The 25,542-nt window shown below is 39.9% G+C and overlaps 1 protein-coding gene across 2 annotated transcripts; it reads left to right on the forward strand.

Moving 5' to 3' along the window:
* Positions 1–729: 729 nt before the first annotated feature.
* On the forward strand, positions 730–25,340 carry HMGN3 (high mobility group nucleosomal binding domain 3). Of its 2 annotated transcripts, none has more exons than XM_071741504.1 (6): positions 730–859; positions 14,927–14,977; positions 21,225–21,254; positions 21,881–21,928; positions 24,221–24,334; positions 24,453–25,340. In XM_071741504.1, exons 1-6 carry the CDS (start codon positions 845–847, stop codon positions 24,582–24,584), a joined length of 390 nt encoding a protein of 129 aa, XP_071597605.1. In that variant the 5' UTR covers positions 730–844; the 3' UTR covers positions 24,585–25,340. The 2 variants fall into 2 exon arrangements, with proteins under 2 accessions (XP_071597605.1, XP_071597604.1); XM_071741503.1 differs by having other exon boundaries at positions 24,850–25,340.
* The last annotated feature ends 202 nt before the right edge of the window (positions 25,341–25,542 follow it).

The following is a 25,542-nucleotide window of genomic DNA, read 5'->3' on the forward strand; positions in this document are numbered from 1 at the left end:
GAATGCTGAGAGTCAAGGAAGCAGCTTCCTCGCATCTGAAGGACTGGACGATGGATGCATTAACAGTAAAAAATAAACCCCCGAATTTCAGAAGGGAGAAGGGTTGCAATGGGGAAAGACAGCGGCGGATTTCGGTCGAGGAGGAGAAACCGGAACTGGTGGGAGGAGAAAGTGAAGGGAAATTTGAACAGGTTGAACTAATTCAGCTGTAACACCACCACTGTCGGATTTTTCCTGTTTTTCTTTATTATTTTTTTTTTTTTGGAGCTGATGCTCTTCGCTGCTCGTAACTTGCCCGGTGCACCTAGACACCGCCCCTCCCCCTCCATATCCCCGTTCGCCTTCTCAGCCGCTAATGAAAAACGACGGCACTCGGCGGACCGCCCCGAGGGCTCCGGTCTCCGGGCACCGTCCCCTGCCCACCCCACAGGGCCCGCGGCCACCGCTGCCGCCGTCGCAGTCACCGGCGCCGTCGGCCCCAACCGTCCCCGCGCGCGCCCGGCCTCTGACCCGCGCGGGCTGCCCCTGATTAGCCCGCTCCCGCCGGAGAGGGGGGCGCCACGCAATTGGGGAGCCAATCAGCAGCCGGGGCTGCCCCGCTCTGCCCGCCCCGTCGGCGAGGCGGGCGCTGACGGTGGGGGCTGCCGGGGCGCCGGGGGCGGCGGGGCGGCGCGGCGGGCACCGGGCGCGGGCAGAGCTGCGGGCACCAGCGACACCGGTGTCGTCGTCGTCGTTTGTCGTCGTCGCCACCACCGCCGCTGCCACCGCCACCAACGGGCGGATCCGCGCTTTCTGCCGGAGCTTCTTTCGTCGCTTTACTTTCGCGGCCCGGAGCAGGGACATTATGCCGAAGAGAAAGGTGAGGCGCCCCGGGAGGGCGGCGGGTCCTGCCTCCGCGCCTCTCCGGGCGGGGGTGGGGGACCGAGCGGTGGCCGAAATAGCGCGTTAGGGGCCCGGTGTGCCGGCTGCTCTCTCGCCGCCGTTCCGTCCCGGAGCCCGCGGATTGCTCCCGAGCCTGGGTATTCTGCTGCCTGTTGCAAACCCCTCTCCACCCCTCCCCGCCGCTCCCCTCCCTCCCTGCCGCCGCCGCCCCCTGTTTACTTTCGCGGTGCCGCGCGGGGCGGTGTCGCCCCCGTCCCCGGGGGGTGAAGTCGCTATCAAAACTCCGGCCCCCCCGCCTTCGCCTTCGTCTCCTCCTCCTCCTCCTCCTTTCGCCGCCGGGGAGAAGCGCTGCAGCAGCTGCGGCTTCGCCCCTGGCCCCGGGCGGGAGGAGTTTCCTGCTTGCAAACTCCGGCGCTGCCGAGGGGGGAGCGGTGGGGAGGGGGACAGTCCCCACCCGGGGCGGCCGGATCCCGCCGCCACCTCCCGCCGTGCCCGGGTGATGGCTCCAAGGTAGAAGGAGGGAGGAGGGGAAAAGGCAAGCCATGTTTAAAACAAACTACACCCTTCTCCTCGCCTCCCGCGGCAGACCCGTATGTACCAACTCCGGCGCCCATCCCAGCAGGGCCCCCAGGGGCGGCGGGTGGCCGCGGGGCGGGAATGCTCCTCCTGAGGGAGCTCCCGGCCCCGCCGCCCCCCGCCGGGCCGGGGAAGCCATGGCGGGGGCGGGGGACCACCGCCGCCCTCCATTTTTTTGCTCTCCGGGCACCTCGGGGCGGGCAGCCTCCCCGGGAGAGAACCGGTTGTGAGACCGCCTTCCCGAAGGGGAGAGAAACTTCAGCAGCCCTTCAGCCGGCGGGCTCGGGGTGGCGGGATGTTTTTTGCCATCCCTCTCTTTTCCTTCTTGAACCCGGGGAGGGCTGTGCTGTGCTGCGCGGCGTCCTGGCGAAGGGGAGCGCTTGCGGTGCTGGCAGAAAGAAGGGTGAGGGTGGGAGGGGTGGAGGGCGGCCTCCTCCCCGGGCAGGTGTGGGGAGGAAGAGGCGCCAGCCGGGGCCCCGGAGGTGGGCGACCCGGAGAGGGCCTGTGAGGAGCCCTGTCGGGGACTTGCTGCCTGCTATCGGCACCGACCGAGTGTAGCTTGACACTGACACACGCTGTGACAAAAAAAATTATAGCTGCAGTCCTTTAATTTTTAATTGGGTCAACCCAGGCGAAGCAATTTTGTGGTTTTGGGGTTTTTTCCAGATGTCGCTTGTGAATGCATCATACCTAGGCTTGGGGATCAAAATGGGTTCTAATAAAGTTACAGGTAGACGATGACTTCCAGGTAGCTCAGTGTTCAATTCTGGCTCTTCCCTTATGGGAGCTATCAAAACGTCAACTTGTCAAGTGTGGTACTGAATAATTTAATTTATAGTAAGAACACGATTCCAGTTCTGAAAATGGATACATCTGTGAGGTTGATTGCCTTTATTGGGATAACTGGGCTTGAAGGTAGTGCAGGTTGGGCAGTTTTTCCTCTTGCTCTTCTCTCATTGCACCTTCACATAGGCCTCATGTGCTTTCTGCTCTTCTAGTGTTGTCCATCGTTATTTTTAAAAAAGCTGAAAATAAGCCTGTACCCATAGGACTGTCCGTGACTTTTTCCTTCTCCCTTCTGTTTTCTTGCACTATGGGTAATGTTCCAGGCAGTCCATCAAGAAGGGGTAGACTTAAAGTCACTCATGTTGGTTTTTCTGGTTTGTTTTGGAATGTTTATCAAGAGAAACTATCTTTAAGTCAACCAGACTATGTCTTTCTAGAAGATTATAAAAAGAGTAACAAACATTATATGGGGATCAGAGCAATGGAGATGAATTTTAACAGTGCAGTAAACCTTAATTTACTAGTGTTAGGTGGCTAAAAATTGAAATTTTGAGATTATATATGAAGTATTTGGTTTGGGAATCACTAGTTCCGGGAAAAGTTTATGATTAAGGGCTTCACTGTTTGGGAAAAATAGAATTGCCATAAGTATTTTACAGTAGTCAATTTTATTCCAGAACTGCATCCACAGAGTGAGAAGTTAGTGGCACAGGAGTAACAGTAATTATACCAGTCAACTTCCAACTGAGAATAAAACCATCACATGCAGCTAATACTCAATTTTCTATTAAAATTTCTAGTTTACAAAAAAGCTGATAACACTGGAAGTTTTGTAAGGAAATAGGCATAAAAAAGTCAAAATGAGAAATTTTCATATTTATGGGAGTAAATAAAATTGCATAAAGGACATAAATCCACCTGTAGCAGTTTTTGTATATGCCTTACTTATTTAAATTGGTCAGTCATTTTTGTTTGCTTTTCTTTTAATCTCTGATTTTTTTAATCTCCCTGTAAACTGAAGTCAGATGCTGAGACCCTGGCCCTATGAATATTGTGAACAGAAAAATATAGGCCCTTATCTAGAGGGCTGCAGCCCAAGGTATTGTGGTATAGTTACTCATTGCTTGTGGGTCATAGAGAAAAGGAGAAAAAAAAAGCCTTGGTGTGTTAAGATGGTGTTAAATACGGTGCTAAAATAAAAAGAGGTTAAATTCTGGACTCCTTCTGTCAGATTTCTGCACCCTTTGTCTGTTGTAATAATATGTTGTGGTGTGAGCATGGCCTTTCACAAGAAGGATGGCAGCCAGTGTGGGATAAACCAGAATGCTTGTTGTGGTATTGATAGCAACAAACACCTGGAAATGGATTGGGGTGTTCTGTTTTGTTGTTTGTCTTGCTGTAATTAGTTCTTGGGTCATACTGGAAAACTCCTTGACCTTGAAACAGTCCAAATAGAGATGTCTCAGTGTTTGCCACGAATGGATGAAGAAAATTCTGCACCTGATGACAGGGAGAATCATGATGTGGTCACTTACCCCCATGTACATATGAATACATACGTCAGCTTTCATGTGATGATCATCAAGATGAACAGTACCTGCACCTTTAAGTAGAATGTGTGCCAGCTCTGAGGGATATTAAGAGGGCCAGTAGTGACTGGGTGGTTGGGGTTGCTCTCCAAACGACCCAATTTGTTCTTTACTCTGACTGTGCAACATGACCTGCACTTCGCATATTGTTTTGTAAACACTTGGAGTTGAATCAGATGTGAGTACTAGCTCCAACTTTTTTTTTTTTTTTAATGTATTATCTTTGAATATTGCTGCTCCTTCAGATCAAATAAAAGATACTGTGGTGTAATTAAGCACTTCAGTAGACTATTTGCTGCCTTCTTGTAGTCAGGAACATTCATTTCTGCAGCACAGTTCATGCCTTGAAAATGTAACGGAGAACATCTGTGGCAGGTTCCTGTTCCGTTATGCAAAGTCACTTTCTTTAAAGTCAGTGATACTAGTTGGTTATATTTCGTACAGAAAACCAAACCCACTTAATATTTTGCTTGAATAGTGCTACATCTTCAGTCTAAGTTGAAAGGTGCCATGTTCCACTTAAATATATGATCACATGATAGTTTTTTGTGACACTCTTACCTTGCTAGTTGTTTTGCCAAACAGGTATCTATAAATTCATTTTCTAATCCTTCGGATTAAATGCACATTTACATTACTAACCTGGAGCCATTATATTTTACTTAGGCTTTTTTTGTCCAAACCTAAATTCAGTTCTCTTTGTGAAATCCTTCTGCATACATTTGAGTTTGTGTTTTTGAAGTGTTGTGAATAATCAAAGAGAAATATTGTTCCTTATCCACTGATGAGGAATTGAGATACAGAAGTAAATGATTTGTTAGAATGGTCTCTTCATCTTGGATTTTCAGGTTAAGATGTCTGTCCTGATTATTTTATTTTTTTAAAATAAATCCTCCTAGTAAGTACCTCCTGCACTCTGAGTGGTGCATTTGTTGTACTTTTACTTATTTGTCTTCTTGCTTTGTGGTGTGAAACCAAGCAGCTTTCAATAGTAACCAGTTCTCTAAAATGTTGTTGGAGCAAGTTGTATGTCATTAAACATCAATTAACTAATGAAGCCAAGAGTCCTGCAGATGACAGCTGTATTTGCTGTGGCTCTGAATAATCTCTCTGTTGCTGTTTGGTCTGTGGAACGAGGTGTAGATCTTGTGCAAAGAGTAACAGGTGAGTTTGTGTTCACAGTGCTGCAGTATAAAGTACACTCAAGTGATGTTCAGCTTAAAGATTGTAAATTCCAACTGTGTCAGTTCAACACATCAGCATCACTGTAGCATAATGTTTTTTCCTGCTAAGGTTATCTTTATTTTAAAGCTAGTTGGCAGGAAAGAAGTTATGGTGATGTTGTTGGGACTTGGACTTTGCCAGCAACCTGTGTCATCACTGGAGTTGGAAGCTCTGTGTGGCAGAAGCACTCTGATTTATCATAGAAGTCAACTAACAGGACATACTCTGTAAGCAGTAGAACATAGAAATAGGGGAGGTTCTGTATTTTATTTCACACTCTGAAGGTGGTTATAGATAGGAAGGGGAAAGGGTCTCAGAACCAAGATATCTTGGCTGCTGCCTGTCTCCCCACTCCCGTTCTGTCCCGCTTCTCTCTCCAGACTTCTGATTGAAATCCCCCTGTGTTTCATGCTGACTGCTTCCTCCTTTCTCCTGGTTCTACCTGAGGACTAAGAGCAGAAATCAGAGATAGATTTTCTTCCCACGTTTCCTGTTAGATCAGTCCTTAGCCACTCAGTAACTACTGGAAAACAGGCTAGGCAGCAGCAGCAGAAGACAACCTTCTTTGCATCTGTGTCACAGAGATACCCCCACTTCAACAAATTCCCTAACGTGCCAGAGCCATCTGGTGGGCTACAGCCTTTGGTATCCTTTGCAGGGACAGAGCAAATGATTGCTGTGTAGAGATGCACTTCACATGCAACCAAGGCAAGCAGGACATCTTAAGGGTCTTTAATAGAAAGGAAAAGGATGTTTTGTCACTCAGCTATTTTAGAAATTGTACCATTTGTCCAAAGTTTGTAGCTACCAAGAATTGTTAACCTTTGTGTGTTCAAAGCAGTTGAAAACTGCTTAGTTGGCCTACTCCAAGTATCTGGTAACCAGAATGACTCAAAGGTTCCCCATCTTTCATAGAAAAATTAAGCAAAAAATATGACATTTTTGTCTGCACATGGTACACTTAGATATAATACAGTGCAGCAGTGCTGAGCAGCACTGAAGCAAAAAACATACTTGAGTAATGCTGTTATGGCATGTTGCAATAAGTGATGTTTACAGGGCAATTAAATGCACGCAACAAATACTTTTCTGTGTTTTATAGTAAAGATAACACTTTAAAATAGCTTCAGAAGAGCTAATTATATAATTTTAGCTGTTACTGTTAGAGTTATGGAGATTAAAAGCTCACTGACCAAGGATTTGTAGATCTAAAATGCTTCCAATAATTTTATATGACAAAAATTTAAGTCATTTACTAGCAATTGATGACAATATTGGCATCTAAATTTTCTTGGACCACAATGAAATACAATTGAACTAAATGAATGGGCAACCTAAAAATTCTTTGATTTTCACTGAATTGTCAATCAAAAGTCATTCTTAATACTCCTTGGGCATGTTAAAGTGTGAAATCTGATGAGGTGTAGCCTGTAGTAAAGTCTACTTTGTAAATCATCACCTCTGAGTTCAAGACTAACCAAGTGCAGGTAATCTTTTCATATATAGTAGTTCAAAACACCAACCAGGGTAATATTATTTTATATTCTAGAGTACCAATATTGTTAAGTTTAAAAGAGAAAAAAATCCTGTTTGTAAAATGAAATGTAGCAGTATGTGCTGTTTAGTTTAAGGTTTCTATTTTACTTGGAAAACTTCCCTTTCTCTGGTGTATTATATCCAAGCAGTAGCTGCATATAGGCCTGGCATGTTTTGAGTTGCATCCTTCTTGTTTCAGAGAACTTTTATGAAGTTGAATTTTGCTTGATGTGGCTGTAGTATTGTCTTTAATGTGAAGTGTAAGCAAGCCAGATGCAGAGATTACTCTTGGAAATCAGCACTTTCTAGTATGATAGTGACCACCATTTATTTTATGTTCTTTCACTGCTCTAGGCTAGCATAGAGATTTAGGTTACAGTAATCAAAAAAGTGTTTTCAGGTGCTGGACTTATACCTTAATGCTTGTTTACTTAACAGTTTTTTAAGTGCTTTTGAAAATTTTTCTTTAATTCTGGGTCATTTTACTGATCCTATTTATAGGTGTTGCAGAGTGTCACAATAAACGTATGGTAACATGTTAGAAGGTAGAACTGGGAATGAACAATTGTCTGCATGCAAAAGTAAGATGCTCTCACACCTATTTTATTGTCAGGAAAACTGACAGTGTGGAACTTTATGGGCTGTAGGTCAACAGATATTTCAGGCTGGCATGAAAAGGCCCAGGGAAGCAATTCCTGATACTAATCCCTGTCCTTACTCTGGTTTAGCTCCAGAGAAATCATATGTGTTTGAGAGAGTTTTTGGCTGGACCTGTCTCCTGATCTGGTTTCCTATATCTTGGCACAAAGAGTTAAGCTGGCTTAAAGGCAGGAATGATTAGGAGAGGGAAGGGCAAAACTCCTTCTGGCAGCAGCCAGGCATTCATCAGGCAGCAGCTTTAGCCAGCATTTCTTTGATTGTCTTTAACTTAGACTGCATAGAGGAGTATTCTTTAATTCATTAGGCTGATCAGGAGAACTCAATGGTAAATTTGTGTCCTTGAACCATTGGGGAAGGCACTGGGCTTGGTTTTGTGTTTTTCCCTTTTATTTTATTATTACTGGTTTTCAATTAATTACTCCTGTAACATGAAGGTACAGCTCCTGTCTTCCCATGGTAAAAAGTGGGTGTACTTGGTAGCAGTGCAAGCTGCAAATATGAAATACATTATTCCCTAAGAATGGGATCTGTCTGCACAAAAAAATTGCATATTTTCCCATCAGCACAAGCTTTGTTAGGACTGTTGGGTATGTTTGCTCTTCCTTCCTAGCTTTCTCTGTTTTCCTAATGCTCCTGAAAGTAGTAGTGCATCCATAGTTATAAATCAAGTGTCTGATGTGTTTTTACTTCTACAATGTTTTGTTGCTGTCGAGCAGAGTTGAAGAGATGTGTCAGTGCTCTACTCCTAGTAGGAAAACATCCTTTATCTCTACTGCATCTCTTGTAGAAGAACAATATTCCTGTTAACACCAGCTTGGAATTCTCTCCAGGACATAAGAGGTTGGTTGTGCTTTTGGTACCTACCTGCCATAATCATGTCAGTGGTTAGAAGATCTGTGACACCAATTACTTGAAACAATAACAAAGAAGGTTGTATTCTAGTATGGGTTTATTACAGTTATGTCTGAGGGGGGAGAATTATACACTTTTTCAGGAATCAGTTGTTATTGACAGTAGCTAATTTTAATCTCTGTTTAAATATATTTTTATTTATTTATAAGAAATACTTTGTGGTAGTTTTGCTTGGCAGATCTGATCTGAATCTGTTAAGATACAGATTTCAGACATAATCTTCAAGGTTTTAAAAACTCTGGTTCTATATGTAAATTTGTCCAAGACCTGCAGAAGTGGCATCAGCTTTGGGAGGTCAGGGAAATAATATTGTTAGGGATTAGATTTCATCCATCATATTTGTTGAATCTGCTTTTTTATTTTATGATGGCAATAAAGTGGTTAAGTGAATATTGAGACAAGAATTTACTTACTACCTAGCTGAATTCTCAGGGAAAACTGAACACTGTGCTCACTGCTCCCCTGGCTGATACGTGTTTTTCAAAATGCAGCTGATTACTTCACTGTCTGAAAAAGGAACTGTCTGTCTAATTTTAAATTACAATGCCTTTTTTCTTTTAAATCTGAGATGCAGCCTCTAGAAACTGCTCACTCTGTCATAGGTAGAAGATGTCATGTTCAAAAAATTGACTACAGGGAAGACAAACTTGGAAAGAAAATAAAAGCCAAACCAGTTATGAGACTTTCAAAATCTCCTGTCAGATTTAAATGTGTTTTAAATTATGTTGGTCAATCTTTGACCTTTTGTCAGTGGGAATAGCAAAACCTCAATCTGCAGTGAAGGAATTTCCTCTTTTGGAAAAGCATTTGTTCTTGCTGGTTTTATATATCTAGATATACCCTAGGCCTAAAGTTTCTATCTCTTCTATAAAATCTGAAAGAGCATAGAGCTCACAGAAGTTACCTCTTAAGAATTAATGACATTAAGAGAATGCATTTTCATGTTAACCAGTCAGCCTGATTCTCTAAGCAAGAATGGAGACTTTAATCAGGAAATGTTTTCCCTGATTGTTTTTTTTTTTTTCCTGAATTGCATATTAGTACCAGGGAATACTAATTGTTTTCTTTAAATGTAAACTTTTAAGTACCAACTGTGTTTTCAGAACTTTATGATTTTGACATCTTTTCTCAAAGAATTGGGAAATTAAATATTCTACTTTTAATAGATGTAAGATTGGAGGGGTTTAAATTCTAAGAATTAGAATTATACTTATTGTGTAATATTTCATAGTAATATTTCCAAATAGAAAAGGCTAGAATATTATATATTCAAAGAATAAGCATTTAAGCATGATTTTTTTTTAGTTGGGTTGTTTTTATAGTGAAAAGTATAGAGACATATCTATATACACACACATATATTTAAAAAACAAAACAAAAACAAACACCTCGGTTTTGTAAGAGAGCAAGATAGGTATTATTTTGGATAAGTGTTTAAAAAATCCAGCCACTAACCAGATTTATTTTGTACTTCACTCATAGTTCTGGCAGGTTTACTTGTTTTTAAAAAAGTATTGCCAAATCTTTTCTTTTTTTTTTTTTTCTTTTCCTTTTCAGGATCAGGCTCGTGGTAGAAAAAAAGAAACGAAGGGGTGTCATATGAAGAAGCATTTATTTGGGAGAATTAATTTTACTTGCAAAGTTAATTCACAGTGGCTTGGCAGTGAGCACTGTTCTATCCACTGAAAACAGATCAAAGAACTAACTGTAAACAAAGGTTAAAGATAAGATGCTGGGGGAGCTAAATGAGGAAACAATGGTTAGAAGGGTGTTACAGGAGTTTGTGTTAAATTAGTCAACATGTAATCTTCATTAATCTAAACCAAGAAAGAAACAGCATTTAAATTACATTTATGAGGTGGCACAAAACTGAGAGTTGCTCTGAAGACAAATAATTAGAAGATCCAGCATGTCTGGGAAAAAAATTCATTGGATTACATTTAGTCTAATGCAGAGTTCTGCTCAAATGGAAAGGGAGGGGAGAAATTTAAGAAAATAGTGCAATAAACACAGATAAAGGCTTAGGATTTGCTATGTTATCTTTTCTTGCACTGTGGTGTTGTTGCAAGCTTTACCATATTTTGGTTGGTGAAAAAAGCTCTTGGAGGAATGAGCAAAGCATTACATCATAGAAATTGTAGCTAGAACAGTGAGCCAGGAAAGTATCTGCAGGCAGTAGATCCCTTTGCAGGCAGTGTATCCAGAGGTGGCTGAACAAAAACAGCTTGCAAAGAAGGGAGGAAATGCTGTAGAGAATGTTCAAATTCTAGGACATGCTTTCTGCCTTTTGAAGTCTTAATGTGGTAGCTAGAATGAAATAGGCATGTGCTTTTTCTTTCTTTTTTCTTTTTTTGTTTTTTTTTTTTTTTTACATGGGTATGAAAGGACTAATTTCTGTGAGCCAAGGTGTTGAGTTTCAGTTTCTAATAAGATCCTTCAGAGTATGAACAATATTAAATTTTATAATCAACCTTCTCTAGTGACTGTTATCTCTCACATACTTATTCTCCATGCTTTTTAATGTACTCCTGTACAAACAAAATATTTATCCTGAAGCTGGTCACTGCAAGTTCAGACCTGTACCTTTGGATCTCACAAACAGACATCAATAACTTCACTCCTTTGTGTTACCATGTTCTAGTTACATCCTGCTTATGTCGCAGGGTTTTGATTAGAGAAATAAAAGCTTTTTGTTTCTATTGCTGTGCATGTCTATCAGGTTAACACAGCCTCAAGAATAATAAAAAAAAGAAATCTACCTGCATGATCTATTAAATGTTTACTTAAACAGTACCTAGTGTCCTGTTTTCAGCTTAACATTTCTGTAATGGTGTTGGCATTGCAGATACTGCAGTGTTGTCCTGGTGTGTGGAAACATCAGTTCTTACTCATAGCTTCACAGCTGGTGAAATGAGAGAACTGTGCATATAAAAAAGCTCAGTTTTAATATTACTTGGATTATTTTTTAAAATGTTCTCTATCATCTGTTAATATTCCTTTGTTTTCTTTCCAATCCTTTGGAAATAATTTTCTAGATTGTCCTTAAATAGGAACAAGGAAAAAACAAATATATAAATATATATTATATATAGATAATATTTTTATTTTTATTCATATTCCTATTTATATTCATATTTATATTAATATTTGTATTCATATTTTTATTTAAAGGAGCTGATGGGTGATAGCCACAGATAGTCTTGCATGCAACTTCCCAGATTAATCTTGTGGTATAAAAGTTATGCAGCTCTGACAGATCTTATAAAACTTAGCTACAGCTTAATTTACAATCTTTTTGCCAATACATAGTGCTAGTTGAGGTATGACACCATGTGGTCATATGAACCTAAAACTTGGAATAAGCCTAAATGTCAAAAGCATATCTGGAGTCAGCTTCCTTCCTTCTGTGTGCTTCCATGATTGGGAAAAAAAAAAGTCATCATTATCCCTGTCCTTATTTCATTTTTTATTGTATCTCTCTTGTCTCCCTGTAGGCATCCGTGCAGTATCAGGTGGAGCAGACCTGTACTTTCTGTGTGTATTCCAGGCATATGATGGAGTACAGCTGCAGCATTACTGGGGTTGGAGTACTGCCCTTGTGTAGTGATTCAGTGCTCACACAGATCTTTGATTTTGCTGCACAGAACTTGCAGGACAATCCCATTCCTGGCTACTTTAGGATGTAAGGCAGGGTATCCAGGGTGCATTTTAATGTGAGTAGGGAGTTATGTGAACTACAGTGAGCCATAGCATTACATCATGTGGAAAAACGTGCCAGGGATGTGGGTAACTTAGTATGATAGGTTGCCTTGAACTAGAGGTCCTTGAGTACTTTGTCTCTGGGACTAAAGATGGGGGAAGGGTTCCTGTGGAAGAGCTAGGGGCAAGGACTTGAAGATTTTGGTGATACCTATGTCCAAGTCCTGTGACTACCAGATATGAGTGCAGACAGTCCCTGCTTGTGGCATGCCAAGTTCTTTGGGAGCTCTGCTTGGCTTAAATCCATTCATGTACAAATCTGTGGTCCCTGGGGAAGGAGAAATCACTACAAAAACTAGCATGAAGATCTACATCATCTGGGACTCACTGAAATGTGTAAGTGGGACTCAGAGAGGGGAAAATAACTTTCTGTTCCTCATTTAACAAATATAGTGTAGCCTTATCATACATGTTTTTTGTGGTGTGTCTGTGTCTGCTTGCAACTGCCCCATACAGCTTCATTCTTGTCTGTTGTACTGGCTCAATTGTTTGTGCAGCTGTGCAGTAAAATGATTCTGTTGGAACAGGGAAGACTCTATATATGTATAATTTGTATATATATATATATAATTTATAAATTTGTTTAACCAGCAGGCAATTTTTCAGCTAGATCAGTTACCTTCTTCATGACATGGCGTCCCACATGGCTCTGCCAGCATGCTGGGGAGCCAAGGCCCTAGGAGGATGAGTGCAGCCTTCAAATGCCTGGACTTGTAGTGGTTGCAGAGGAGGGAGCACATCTGAAATGGAAATGAGAGCATGTCAGAACCCCTTGCTGCTTATTCACACCTCTGATACTGTTACTTTGTGTGTCCCTCCATGGAGAAAGTTATGTGGCCTTCAGAATTGCAGCTGGATTTTCTAACTTGAGAATGAATGCTGGGCTAATTAACCAACTTCATTGAAGTATGTTGTTTACTATACCCTACTAGTGTACAGTGATTGTGGTTGCATTAAGAGTATTTTAATGTAATTTTTCCCCCACTGCAGTTAGCTTCATGAGCAGTTTTAAAAATCTGTTGTCAAGCAATAATAGTGCCATCTCAAATCAAGCTTCCCTATCTATCAGAAATGTAGGAGTCTTGTCTTTCAGTAGTGCTAAGGAGAATGGGGTAAAGTCCTGAGTGTTACCTGCAGTGTTGCAGGGTGAGAGTTTGCTCCTGGGCAGTTCCTGCAAGGCTGCTGGCATCTAGCAGTACCAGCTTGTGGTGATTTAACACTGTTTCAAAGCTCAGTGTTTCCCCAAAGTGAAGCAGGGTCAGAAAGCATGATTGCAGAGTGTCAGTTTCTGCCATCTTTCTCTCCATCCCCTAGTAAATCTTGACCCTTTTGGCTACTCTGAGAAAGCATATAAAATCTGATAGAACTTTGTATAAATAGGTGCCCAGGACAGGAAGAAAGCTATTCCCTACCAGGGAAAGGGTGCAGTGCAAGCTTGAGAAAATTTTATATAAGAAATAGATATTTTGAGTTCATGGACTACAGAAAAGCTGTACCTGGAATGTGTACCGTATCATCAGCTGAAGAGGGAAGTAGTAGAAACAAGATTTTGGTCCTTACAATGATCATGGAGCTACTTAGTTTTGTTTTCCTTGTGGCTTTTAATGCTCCCAGCATCACACCAACAAGCTGTAGCAGCTCTTCAGTAACCTAAGGAGGTTTTCAGGAATGAAGACCTGAAAGAATCTTGCAGGCTGCTGTTGAGGCTGCAGCAGCGCAGGGAACACTCGGGCTCCATTTTGGATGCCTGACTGTTGCTATTCTGAGTTGCTCTGTGCTGCGCACTGCTGCTTAACTTCCTGCTGTTTTCTAGCTACTTAGATGATCAGTCCTTGGCTTTTTTTAAAGCAGCTGCTTTTGTGGCACGCTTCCTTTCTGTCAGGAGAGTGCACAGTAACAAAGCCACATTTTATTCCCTGGTGGGGGTGTCTTTCTATAAGTGTGTTAGCGCCCAATGCCAGCAAAAGGCAGCGGTCACTGCTACAAACCATGACTGTATCACTCCAAGACATTCTGTGTCAAAACCTGGGGGGAGGCGTGGAGTAGGATTGGATTGGGGGAAGAAAAAAAAAAAAGATAACTAGCCTGCTCCTTTACTGAAAAATAAACAGCAAACAATTTCTCTTTTCTGATGCTTGTTAAATGCCTTTTTGAAGCACACGCCGTTCTTGTAGTTCTTTTCTAACTGCTGCTCGCTCTTTTTGCCACGAATCACTTGCTTCTAGGTGGAAATCCAGTGATTTGTTAAATGTGAAGTAATACATCTTGAGTCGGAAACAAAAGACAGAAGTTTGCTGGCTTGGTTTTGTGTGGGTTTTTTTCCCCTCTGTTTTAACTAAGGTTTCTAAAATACCTGTGGAATACCAGTGTTAGAAAGGTCAGTTTGATACTTGGTTCTCATGAGGAAACATGTTTAGCCTTAGCCTTTGTTAGTGTCTTGCTTGTCAGATTTTGCTGTTCTGATGGAGATACGGGAGAGATACTGTTAAAGCTTCCAGCTGATTGAACCTAAGACACAAGAGGGGGTGAGGTAATCACTCATTTCACTAATCCTGTGCTTATTTTGGTTCATTTTGTCACAACTCGTTAGTAGTGAAGTTCATGTTTGGGAAGAAACATGTTAAATTTCTCAGGGAACTTGAAACTCCTAGTAGAGCAAAGCTCAGATTTCCAGTTCATACTGTTGTACTAGCAACTGCTGATTAGATGGAGCTCCCATTGGGGTCTGTGAATACTTTTGTTAATTGGGTAGAGGGACCACTGAGGGATATGATATGAAATGTGTGTACCTGGTGATGCTCAGTCCTGGTGTTCTTTCATGGAAAATCGAAAATGGCTTTGATACAGTGCTGCTTGTAAATAGTAATGTAAATTTACCAGACTTCTTTCTCTAAGTTGCTGCAATGTATAGAAAGAAGAATCTTCACCATGATCTTTGTTTTGCTGTTGCCTGGATGCTTTAAAGTCTGTAATAAAAGCACTGACTAAATATTTTCTTTCAGTCTCCAGAGGGTGCTGAAGGCAAGGATGCAGCAAAAGTAACTAAACAAGAGGCAAGTATTAATTTATTTATTTATTTAGGCAATCTGCAGTGGGAGTAATGACAGTAAACTACATTTGTAGCTTACCTGGCATAATTTGTTTTTTTGGTGTACTGAGGATTCATACAGCTGAGGAATACACAAAATAAATTTCAAAAACATTCTGGCCTTTGATAGACAAGCTCTGCTGCATCTTGTGGCAACAGTGTAGGATATTACTGCCTGGAATTTTTACTCTGGTGGGTTGCCAGAAGAGGGTTAATGTGCACACCTCAATCAGTGTACTTCAAAACTATTCTTAGTGTAAGTGACTGATGGAAGGGTATCCTGAATTAAGATACCAGGCTCTGTCAACTGGAGCTGACATGTTAGTGTGCTTTCTTTATCTGAATTCTTTTTAAGGGCACAGTAACTTCTGTCAGAGAAGGCAAGGAGGCAGCTGGTGATACCTTGACCTCTAAAATTTGCTAGTTTGTTTGTCACAGCCCTTAATGTGAATTCAAAAAAACAGGTATAGAATGTTGAGGATTCATTTTGTTAGGCTGTCATCTTTTGTGGCAGACAAAGTTAAATCAGGCCCTTGAAAAGAATGAGTGAATATTCAAATGAATTCACAATTAATTGCTGCTCAGGTAAAATCTTTGAGCATATTTGAACAGGAAAAATAGTCTAAGCAAGTTTTACGTTGTCTGAATTGAGTAGTTGGTTGTTGCTCAGACTGACAGAAAAGGAAGGTACAGTGGAAATGTCAAAATATTTCAACCAACAGTAATGTTTACAATAAGCTCTTGAAATAAAAACAGGGAAGTAAAAAGGAGGTTTGAGAGGAACAGATTTTGATACCTTTCGAATTTCCTTGAAGACAAATTAGTTTCTTTTTCATAAAGTACAAAAAGGCTGACTAAATCATAGCAAACATGTAATGTCCTTTGCTGTCAATGAATGTTTTTCTCTATCCAAGTTTAAATATTATTTCTTCAAGAGCCAGAAAAGTAAAAATTTCTTCTCCTAAAGATTTGAGACCTGATTGCTGGGATAAAGAAGAAAGACCATGAAGCTTACAGAAATACACAGGATCTCTGGAGGGAGCCTGATGACTGATATATGCTAGCTCTTAAAGTAGTATTCAGTCAAGTTGAGATAAAAGTGGCTGCTGATGCAACAGAAGAAAACCCAAACAACCAAAACAAATTAAGATACTCTCAGCAGATACACCTGTAGCTCTTGGTGTGTAAATGGGGAAGACAGTTGTAGGATTACGTAAGAAGCTGTGGGAACTCTTGAAATAGGTAGGACTTAGTAGGAAGGGTGGCTTCAGTCTTAACCAAATAGACATGTGAATAGCACTGAAGAGATCTTCTGAATTATTTTAAATTACATTTCTGAGGGGAAAATGGCAAGTTTTTGAGAGCACATAGGATGAAGTTAGAGCTCCCTTACTGAAGCAGTGAGTGAGGCTAGTACAGAAGCCATAAAAGTTTGTACCTGAAAAGGTGAAGAGCAGACTTAAGAAATAAAGCTGTGTTTAATTCATCTCTATGAAAATGGGCAGTCAAACCCAAATACAAAAGCTACGAATCTAAATCTGGGCAACTTGGACCATCTGGCTTTAGATGAGGACATTGGTATAATGGGCAACTCAGAAACTTCTTGGGACACTGTGACATCGAAGCACAAATTATACAGGGTTGAAAGTTAAGCTGCATTAGTGCTAGAATGTATTTCTGATATGTCTTTGATGTTTCTCTAGATTAATTATGTGAGTAAGTACAGCAGAATCCTTTATGGATTGCCATTCCATGTGTAAATGGAAGCATGTAGGGTGGAAGTTGTGCCAGGTATCATCTAACCACAGTAATATAAGTGGCAACAGGATGTTCAGGGACATCAGAGGGGCTCTGAAACAGTGTTAGTTTACCCTTCAGAGATCTGATACAAGGCACAAGATGCCATTACAGAGGCAAAAAAATGAAAACTATTAATATTTGCTTCCTGGAGGAACAAATGGAGAAGCAGCTGATGGAGCAGGGTTGTTTAGCCTGGAGAAAAGGAGGCTGAGGGGGTAAATCTTACTCCTCCCTGCAACCAGCTGAAAGGAGGATGTCGTGATGTGGGGAGTGGTTTCTTCTCCCAAGTAACATGAGATAGGATGAGAGGAAAAATGTCATCTTGTGCCAGGGAAGGTTCAGGTTTGATATTAGGAAAAACTTCTTCACCAACAGGGTTGTTGTCAGACACTGGAACAGGCTGTCCAGGGAAGTGGTTGAGTCACTGTCCTTGGAGGTTTTTAAATGATGTGCAGACATGGCTGTTGGGGCTTACTAATGGGATTGGCAGTGCTAGGTTAATGATTGGACTTGATCTTAAGGGTCTTTTCCAACCAGAATTATTTCTGATTCTATGAAATCAGAAGACCAATAAAAGTATAATCAGCTCTCTATTTGGTTCTCAGTAGTAGGAGGTAGTTAATAAGACAGTTGTCAGAGTATTTTTTACTTGTGACCACAGTATATACAGTTTCATCATCCTTGCAGGAACGCAAGTCCAAATAAACTCTGCTATGATAAGATTTTATTTCAAGAGAGGGAATTTTATTAAAGAATGAGAGCCTATTAAAAGGAGCAGCTAAAAATGTTTAATGGTTTCATGTGGCAGAGAGAATTTTTACTATGCCGTGCTAGAGGCTTGCTGAAATGTGTGTTATTTTTCAAAAGCTCCTACTCCCTCCTCTCCTCCCCAAAAACACCAACCAGAATGACTTAATAGCAGGAAAAAAAAAAAAAAAAAGAAAAAAAAGGAAAAAATATTACTATAATACTGTCTTTAAAGGTGTGTTTTATATTGGTGGAAAATGACAAGGAAAGGAACACACCTTCCAGCATGGCAAGTATGAAGCTGAAAAACAGTATTGAAACTTGCTACTGAGAATTCTTACAGAGGTTCTCACAGTGTTGATCCTTTTATAATGGGTGTAGAGTCTGGAAGACATTCTTTAATTGAGTGTGAGTGAGAACTGGACACTATTCATTAGCAATTGCCAAACTGTTATATGCAGTGTGCCATTTGCTGCTTGCATTGCCCTCAGTACCAGAGGAACTGAAGGTGAAATGCTCCCAGGACTTCTAGATAAGAGATTCTGGAAAATGAAGTCTGAGAGTCTAACTTACAAACTAGTTTAAAAAAAAAAAAAAAAAAGTGTACGTGGACAAGTGTATAGAGTCAACACAGATTTTGCAAAGAAAAGTTACACTTCAGGCAGTTGAGTTCTTCATAGAATTCCAACAGGTTTGAGGATAACAGGATGTCAGTTGATACAGTTCACTTCCATGTAAAGAACACATCTGGATAAAGGTCCTGAAGCAGGCTCTTAAGAAAACAAGGATAGCATGGATTAAAGGAAAGATTTTCCTAAGTATTGATAGCAGATAAAGAAGAGAATAGGGAAGAAGTAGTTTATTTTCATAGTGGAGAATTATCAGTGGAGTGTTGGAAAGACTGGTGTTTGTGCTGCTGAATATAATCATCAGTCATCTAGCAGAAAAGCTGCTGGCAAAGTGACAAGCTTGCTGAAGTTTACAAAAAATTTTCAGGGTAGTCAGAAGTAAGAGATTGAGAAGGCTGTCATGTCACTGGTAAATAGGTGATAAAGTATCAATAGAAATTCAATATGGAGAAATGCAAATTAGTGCCCAATGAGGGGGGGAAGACACAGTGATGGTCACCAAATCAGCTGTGATTTGGGAGAAATTGTGAGATCACAGTGAATAGTTATTAGAACATGTCAGTTCTTTTAAACAAAAGGTAACTAGAATATAGGAAAAAATACTAGAGGATATTGTAAAACATCAGTGTATCACGATATTAATTTGTTGTGCTCCCAGATGAGGGACTACTAAATGAAGTTCTTCTGACTCTTCCTTAAAAAGGCCATTGTAGAATGTATCTTGGTATCTTTTTCAAACTTAAAAAAAACCCAAGACAAACAAACGACAACAACAAAATGCAAACAAAACCCAAAACAAACAACCCCCCCCCAAACAATCCAGGTTTTTCAGGATTCTTGACTTTTATGTAACAGAGGTGTGATAAAATCATCAATAACATAGAGAAAGCACTTGGGGAATTGTTCCTCATGTCCCCTGAAAGCAAGAGAAATCTAGTGAAAGTAAGAGGCAAGAAGTTAAAGGAAAGACAATAGAGGATGAAGGTTTTGCTTTTTGTTTCCCACACAGTGCATAATCCTAGTATAGAACTGGTTGTGTAATCACAGGATGCTACACAAACTGAAAGTGTAAACGGATTCACTAGGTTAGTATAAAAATTTATGGATAATTCTAATTTATGAAGAAAATTGCCCTTAGATCTAGTAAATATATGTGGATATAATAATATTCAGGGTGGGAAGTTCACACCTGTGGACTGCCAGAATCTGGCACAGTGGGCAAGTGTGAGGTGGTGTTCTGTGTCTGCTCTGTTTCATAGACTCTTTCCACAGAAGTTTGCCAGTGAGCCAATGTCAAACATTGACTCTTGGGTGAGCTTCTGGTTTTTGGGCTAGTACAGCTGTGTGGAGGGGGACAAAGTTTCTAAAAGCACATTAAAATGTGGCTTTTGCTGACTTGACTGCAGTTCCCTCCCTAAAATCAGATAACACAAAATGCATACAAACTTATAATGAGGATTAAAATCACTTAGCAGTCCTGCGTTTTTTTTTTAAAGTGAGGGTTTATACTGATATTCCTACAGCAATACACACCTATGAAGCCAGTCATGGAACAGGAACAGCTGGGGAAATGGGAGACACCTGTAATTTATTTAAATCAAGATTTTGTAATTTAAGTAGTAGATCTCAACAAAACATTCCAGTGCCCAAATGCTGAGGGGTAGAAATCTTCAGTTAAGAAAACATACCTGTGAAAGAAGATACCTGGAGCTAGGAGTTCTTAGATTACCTGATCAAATGAAATGCTTTATATAACCTGTTGTAAAATTGTGTTAAGCTGCTTAACAAGCAGTTGATGTTCTAAATTACCAAGAAAAGAGAGATTTACTTTTTTTGTTTTGTTAGTGATGCATAAATCTTAAAGCTGAAAAATATCTTTAAGTGGTTTTTGAGAAGATTTCTCTTTTGCTTGATGCAGTTTTTTTCACTACTGCTTTCCACTAAGAATACTGAAATGGTTCCAATGAACAGGAATTACTCTGTTCTTCAGATATTAACAGCTCATTCCTGTTGCAAGAGATGTGGCACCATGTTTTTTTCAGTTCAACTTGAATGCTTAATGTGTAATTAAGATTTTTTTTTTTTTTTTTAATGTTTTGGGCTGATTTACATTGGCTATTTTTTTGTGGTTGAATTTATTTTGGCTGGAAGTGTGATTCCAGTTTTATGACATAGACCAATCTTTAACTGTATTTGATAACTATGCTGTGGAACTGGATCAGGGGTTCAACTGTTGCAATAAATACCAAAGTATCATGAACACACTAATGAGCTTAAAACTTTCTAAGACTTCAGTCATCTTCAGTAATAAATTTGTGACACAGACCAGAGTAAAATAAAATGTAGGAATGTGTGTTTAAGTGATTAAGAAAGGAAGAGGAGAGCAGAATATCTGACCTTCATCTTTCCTTTTAAGAACTGTGTTTAAATAGAAAAAAAATATTTCTTTCTCTCATTTTGCAGCTGTCTCTGTGCACCTGGACTTTCAGATTGAGTGCATGGGGAACTGAGGAAGTAGAAGGACTTAGTTTCATGTCTCGAAATTTTGTCACTGTGGTATCCTCTAGTGAAGGATGTTAACTTTATTCTGCTCTTAATCAGATGATATTTTTACCTGCTATTACAGGTAACATCTGCTAGATTATATAGAAACATAACTCTTATGTATTTATGAGAAAGCTTTAGTGTCCTGTGCACAGGTAGTTAAGCTTGCTGTATTTGTGAATCTTTCATAGAGCAGCAGGGGACTCAGAAGTACTTGTAAAATGAGGGAGTATGTAACCTTATAGAGATTTAGACATAATCTATTATTGAACAATTTTTATTCCAAATTTTAATGTTGTTTTGTCTTTTTGAATTACTTTAAACTCTTGATCATCCAAGATGAGGAAGATGTGAGTTTTCTTTAGCAATAGACACCTGTTTTGGTAGGAGTATATTGTATGCTGTCACCATTAAATGATTGATACTTTCCTTAGGATACTGTTTGCTGTGTAACCCTGTAAAGATGTTTTCTCCTTTTTTTTTTTTCTGTAGCCCACAAGACGATCAGCAAGGTTGTCAGCTGTAAGTATGTAGAACACTTCTTGATATATACTTTTCTAGGGATGTGTGGTTGCTAAGACCAAACAGGTTTGTTACATGTTGCTTGATTTGATTTTTATTCTTGCTGAAGTATTTAAGAAATCTAGAGCTAAAGTTATCTGTTTTCTTGTTTTCAGGTTGTTCTGACAAAAAGATAATATTTCCCCACCTCAGTGCAACACTGTTTTGTGCAGTATTGACTTCGTATCATTTTGCAGGCTGATGTTAGTTGTGGAAATGCAACTGCTTCTCTGGGAAGGAAAAAGAGCTGTCCTTAAAGGACTTCATTTGATGCCACTACTAGTATTTGGTTTTAGCTCCTCTTCTCTGTTAGAACATTTCTGACTTTTTAACAGTTACTCCATGATTTGTTCTTATAATGACTCCCCAAAGTGCTTTGACTGCCAGAAGAGAAGGCTAATGAAAATGGGTCTGTACAATGACAAGATGCATTTGTACATGAAGGTTTTTCAGGCTTTTTCCTAGATGCATGCTAATGAGCAGGAAGAAAGAGAATATGTGGGGTGGGAGGAAGCTGGGGTGTAGAGATGGCTGAATGGCTTCTGGTAATATGTCTAACACGTGGTGAAACTAAAAATGTTTTATAGAAACCTGCTCCACCAAAACCTGAACCCAAACCAAGGAAAACCACAAAGGTAAATAACTCTTCTTTTTAGTTGTCATCATTGTAGCAAATAGTAACCAAGTGTACTTCTCCTTTGCTTTGAAAACAGTTCAATTCACAGCTTGTTTTGTGAGGCCTCAGCTCCCCTGTCCTCCCCGAAGCTCCCTGTCAGTCTGTCATCCATCCACCCCCCCCAGTGCCTTCTGCCCGCCCCTGAAAAAAACCCAAACAAATTAGATCATTCTTTTCTTACTGTTCCACCCCTTCCTGGCCTCATTACTGGCCCCAAAAAATGTCTTGCCTGTTTGATATGCAGACCATGTTAGTTTGTAGTGAATTCCTACTTTAAGAAGCTGCTTTACTTTTCCTACACCTTTCCCAAAATGTACAGGGTTGGTTGAGTGAGCTTTACCTGAGATTGGAGATGACCCTGTGCCATCCTGTTTGTCTAGAGGGGCAGTACTTAATTTCACAGTGATAAATGTTTATCTGTTCTTGAATCCTGGCCATTGCTGAGAATGCACTGTTACAAGTAAAGGTGAAGTGAAATATATTTAAATGGAATGGTTTGGATTTTCTAGGCCAGTTACAGTCAAATTAAAATCTTATTAGTGTCTGAAATACTTTTTCAGGATTTCTGCATATAAATCATGTACTGCAGAAACTGTAGGTTTCTTAGTGCCCAAGGGGAATGTTAAATAGGAGCAATAGCTTTATCAGGGAAAAAAACCACACTGGAAAGAGCAGTCTTCATGCTTACGTTTTTCAAGTCCTTTTATTGGTATCTCAGTTGGACAAGTATCAGGATACAAAGTCCATGCGTTTAATTAAAACTCTGACTTTGAACACCTTGTGATTTATCAAATTAAGTTATCAGTAAAGTCTGCAGAGTCCATTCTGCTGCCCTCTTAAAAACAGTATTAATAATGAAGAGAATATGGCAGCTTGGTGCACATACTGTGAAATGAGCTCAATGAGTCAAAGCTGTATGAGAAGCATTGGAAGCTCATTTCAGGCAACCCAAATCCTTAACGATGCTATTTCCAGTAATTTTTTTATACAGTAATCTGCTTTCTCCCAGACTCTTAAGTGGATCACATTTTAAAGAGTGTATTAATTTTGGTCTTCTAAACAGAAAACAGCAAGTGAACCTGCTTAGTGAACAACTGATTTGAGATAATTTTTAGCGTTCAAAGCTTGTGAATTATGGAGGTACTAAGTCAAGTTATTAGCAGGCTCCTTGGAAGGTGCAGAGTTAGGCCTATACTCACACCACCTGTAAGCTTCTTATTTAAGCACTGTAGCTGCTATGAAACATTGAAGCTGAAGGGTAAAAGGAGTAATTCTGGCTGCCCTGGAGCTAGGCTCACTGGCACCCTCCTCCTCCCTGCCCACTCCTGTATGGGGATCGACAGGAAAAGGAACTTAATGAAGGGAGACTTACCTTTATATCCTTGTTCTCAGCTACTATTGCCATTTTACCTGGAAGATTTGAAGCAAATGATCACATGGAAGATCTCCATGGTGTTTATGACAACTACTTTAAATGCTAATGTAAAACATTCAATTAAATACCATTTAAAGTTTTATCCCATTGCACTTAAAATCCTTAATCCGTGTCTCTACTAGTGTTTGATCACAAATATAAACATAAATAAAGATGAAAAAAACTTTATATGTTGAAATACATTTTTTTAAAGAGCAAATCTCCAAATGAAACTGTAGCTGACAGAACAGTTCCTTTGGATAAATTCTCTGCTTTGTGTTGCTGCAGATGGAATTTTATGAGCGTTTGCCTCCCCAGTGTGTTGGTTAGTTCTTTCATTGACTTGGAATGAACATCACAGATGTTATCAAACTAACAAAAGGACAGCCAACAAAAATGCTTAATTTTTAAATCTAATTTAATATTTCATGTTAATGGAAAGTGTAGTGCTGTTACACAAACAGTGTATTGTTTGTGCTTGGCTGAATATGCTTTCAATATATGGTAATTGGATTTGTTCATACAGATACCTTGTATATAGCTCCATATAACATAGTTCAGCTCTACTAGAATAATATGAGGGGGTTTTGGATACCTGTTATTTGGCAGAAACCATAAAAAAGCAGACATCAGCATTTTTTAGAATTGTTGAGAGCCTCTATAACTTTTGTGGATATGTTTTTTTTCAGATAGTCTTTAGCTGGTTTTCTGTTTCAGTCCACATGCAGCTTGCCAAGATTTGCTTTTTAGTTCCCATGAAGTTGTTTTTTCTAATACAGACGTAGGGTGTTGACTGCTCATAGAATGCCTATGCACACGTTTTTCATCTTCTGTCAGAAGGAACCTGGAACAAAGGCCAACAAAGGTGCTAAAGGGAAGAAGGATGAAAAGCAAGAAGCTGCAAAGGAAGGTACTACACCATCTGAAAATGGTGAAAATAAAGCTGAAGAGGTACTTTCCACACATACCTCCTGCTGATTGAATCAGTGTTTTTTTTAATTATTCAGCCTTTCAGACATTGATAGCATGTTCATAATGTTTCTTTTTATTGCCCATAATGTTATTGCAGATTCGCATCTCTCGCTCAACTGTTAGTGTTTCAACATCCAGAGGTGCCCCACCCAGCACACTGTCAGTAAAAGGGCAGATTGAAACAGTGAAAGTTAAGGGTACGGTAGAGCATTCAGCATGTGTGCAGTGACTAGAAACAGATAGTAGTGTGGTGCTTTTCAGTATGAAGGATGGATGCTGACAGGTAAGGCTTGTATTGCTTTTGAGAAGCTGGGAGCAATAATTTGAGAAAAGTGTGTGAATGTACCTGGTTTGGCTGTGTAAATGTAATCCGGACGTAGGTTTGAAACTGAGCTGCTGCCAAGAAGGAATTGAAGGAGTAGGGGCAGTTTGGGTGTTTAGGTATGCAGTGGCAATTTGCTATAGTAATTAATTCCTCTCCTTCTTCTCCACAGGCTCAGAAAACTGAATCTGTAGGTGACAAGAATGAATGAAATGTCATGAAAATTTTGGGTTGATTTTATGTACCTCTTGGACAACTTTTAAAAGATATTTTTATCAAGTATTTTGTAAATGCTAATTTTTTTAGGACTATGATAGTTGACATATTAAACTGTATATTGAACATTTCCCCTCTCATAACAGTGCTTTTAGAACTTCCCATTGTTGCCAAGTAATATAAATATCAACTTATTATTGCAAGGTATGTGTAAAATTGGATCAGCATTCCATACACTTGCTTTAAGAAATTAAGTCTTGTGCATATGGTGATGTTTTTACTGTGCGTATTTGAATTTTTCATGCAGTTTTTCTAGAGCAATAATCAGTGGTGCTTTTGTACTTAGGGTTTATGTGATTTTAATGAAACATGGATAGATGTGGCCACCTGCTGACTATTTTGGGTTCTTTTAATGGATTAAAATAAAAGGTCTCCTTGCCTGCAAAACTTACAGCCTCCTAATGTTGTCTCTGAGTCTGAGTAATGCCTTGTTCATATTTTCATCTTTTATGAGGAATACCTAAAGATGTAGCAACAGTTGTTTTGCATGCAATCTGTTTGCTTTTTTTCTTGGTGCCCGATTAAAATATACCCAGGCAGGAGTAGCAGCCTGGGATTTTCAGTGGCCTGCAACTTGCAGAAACATTCT

Source organism: Heliangelus exortis, chromosome 3 (genome assembly GCF_036169615.1).
Source record: "Heliangelus exortis chromosome 3, bHelExo1.hap1, whole genome shotgun sequence".
Taxonomy (NCBI): Eukaryota; Metazoa; Chordata; class Aves; order Apodiformes; family Trochilidae; genus Heliangelus; species Heliangelus exortis.

Coding starts and splice junctions, on each gene's coding strand:
- HMGN3 (XM_071741504.1), top strand. Junction 14,978..21,224: donor CAAAAGTAACTAAACAAGAG/GCAAGTATTAAT, acceptor TTTTTTCTGTAG/CCCACAAGACGATCAGCAAG. Junction 21,255..21,880: donor GATCAGCAAGGTTGTCAGCT/GTAAGTATGTAG, acceptor AATGTTTTATAG/AAACCTGCTCCACCAAAACC.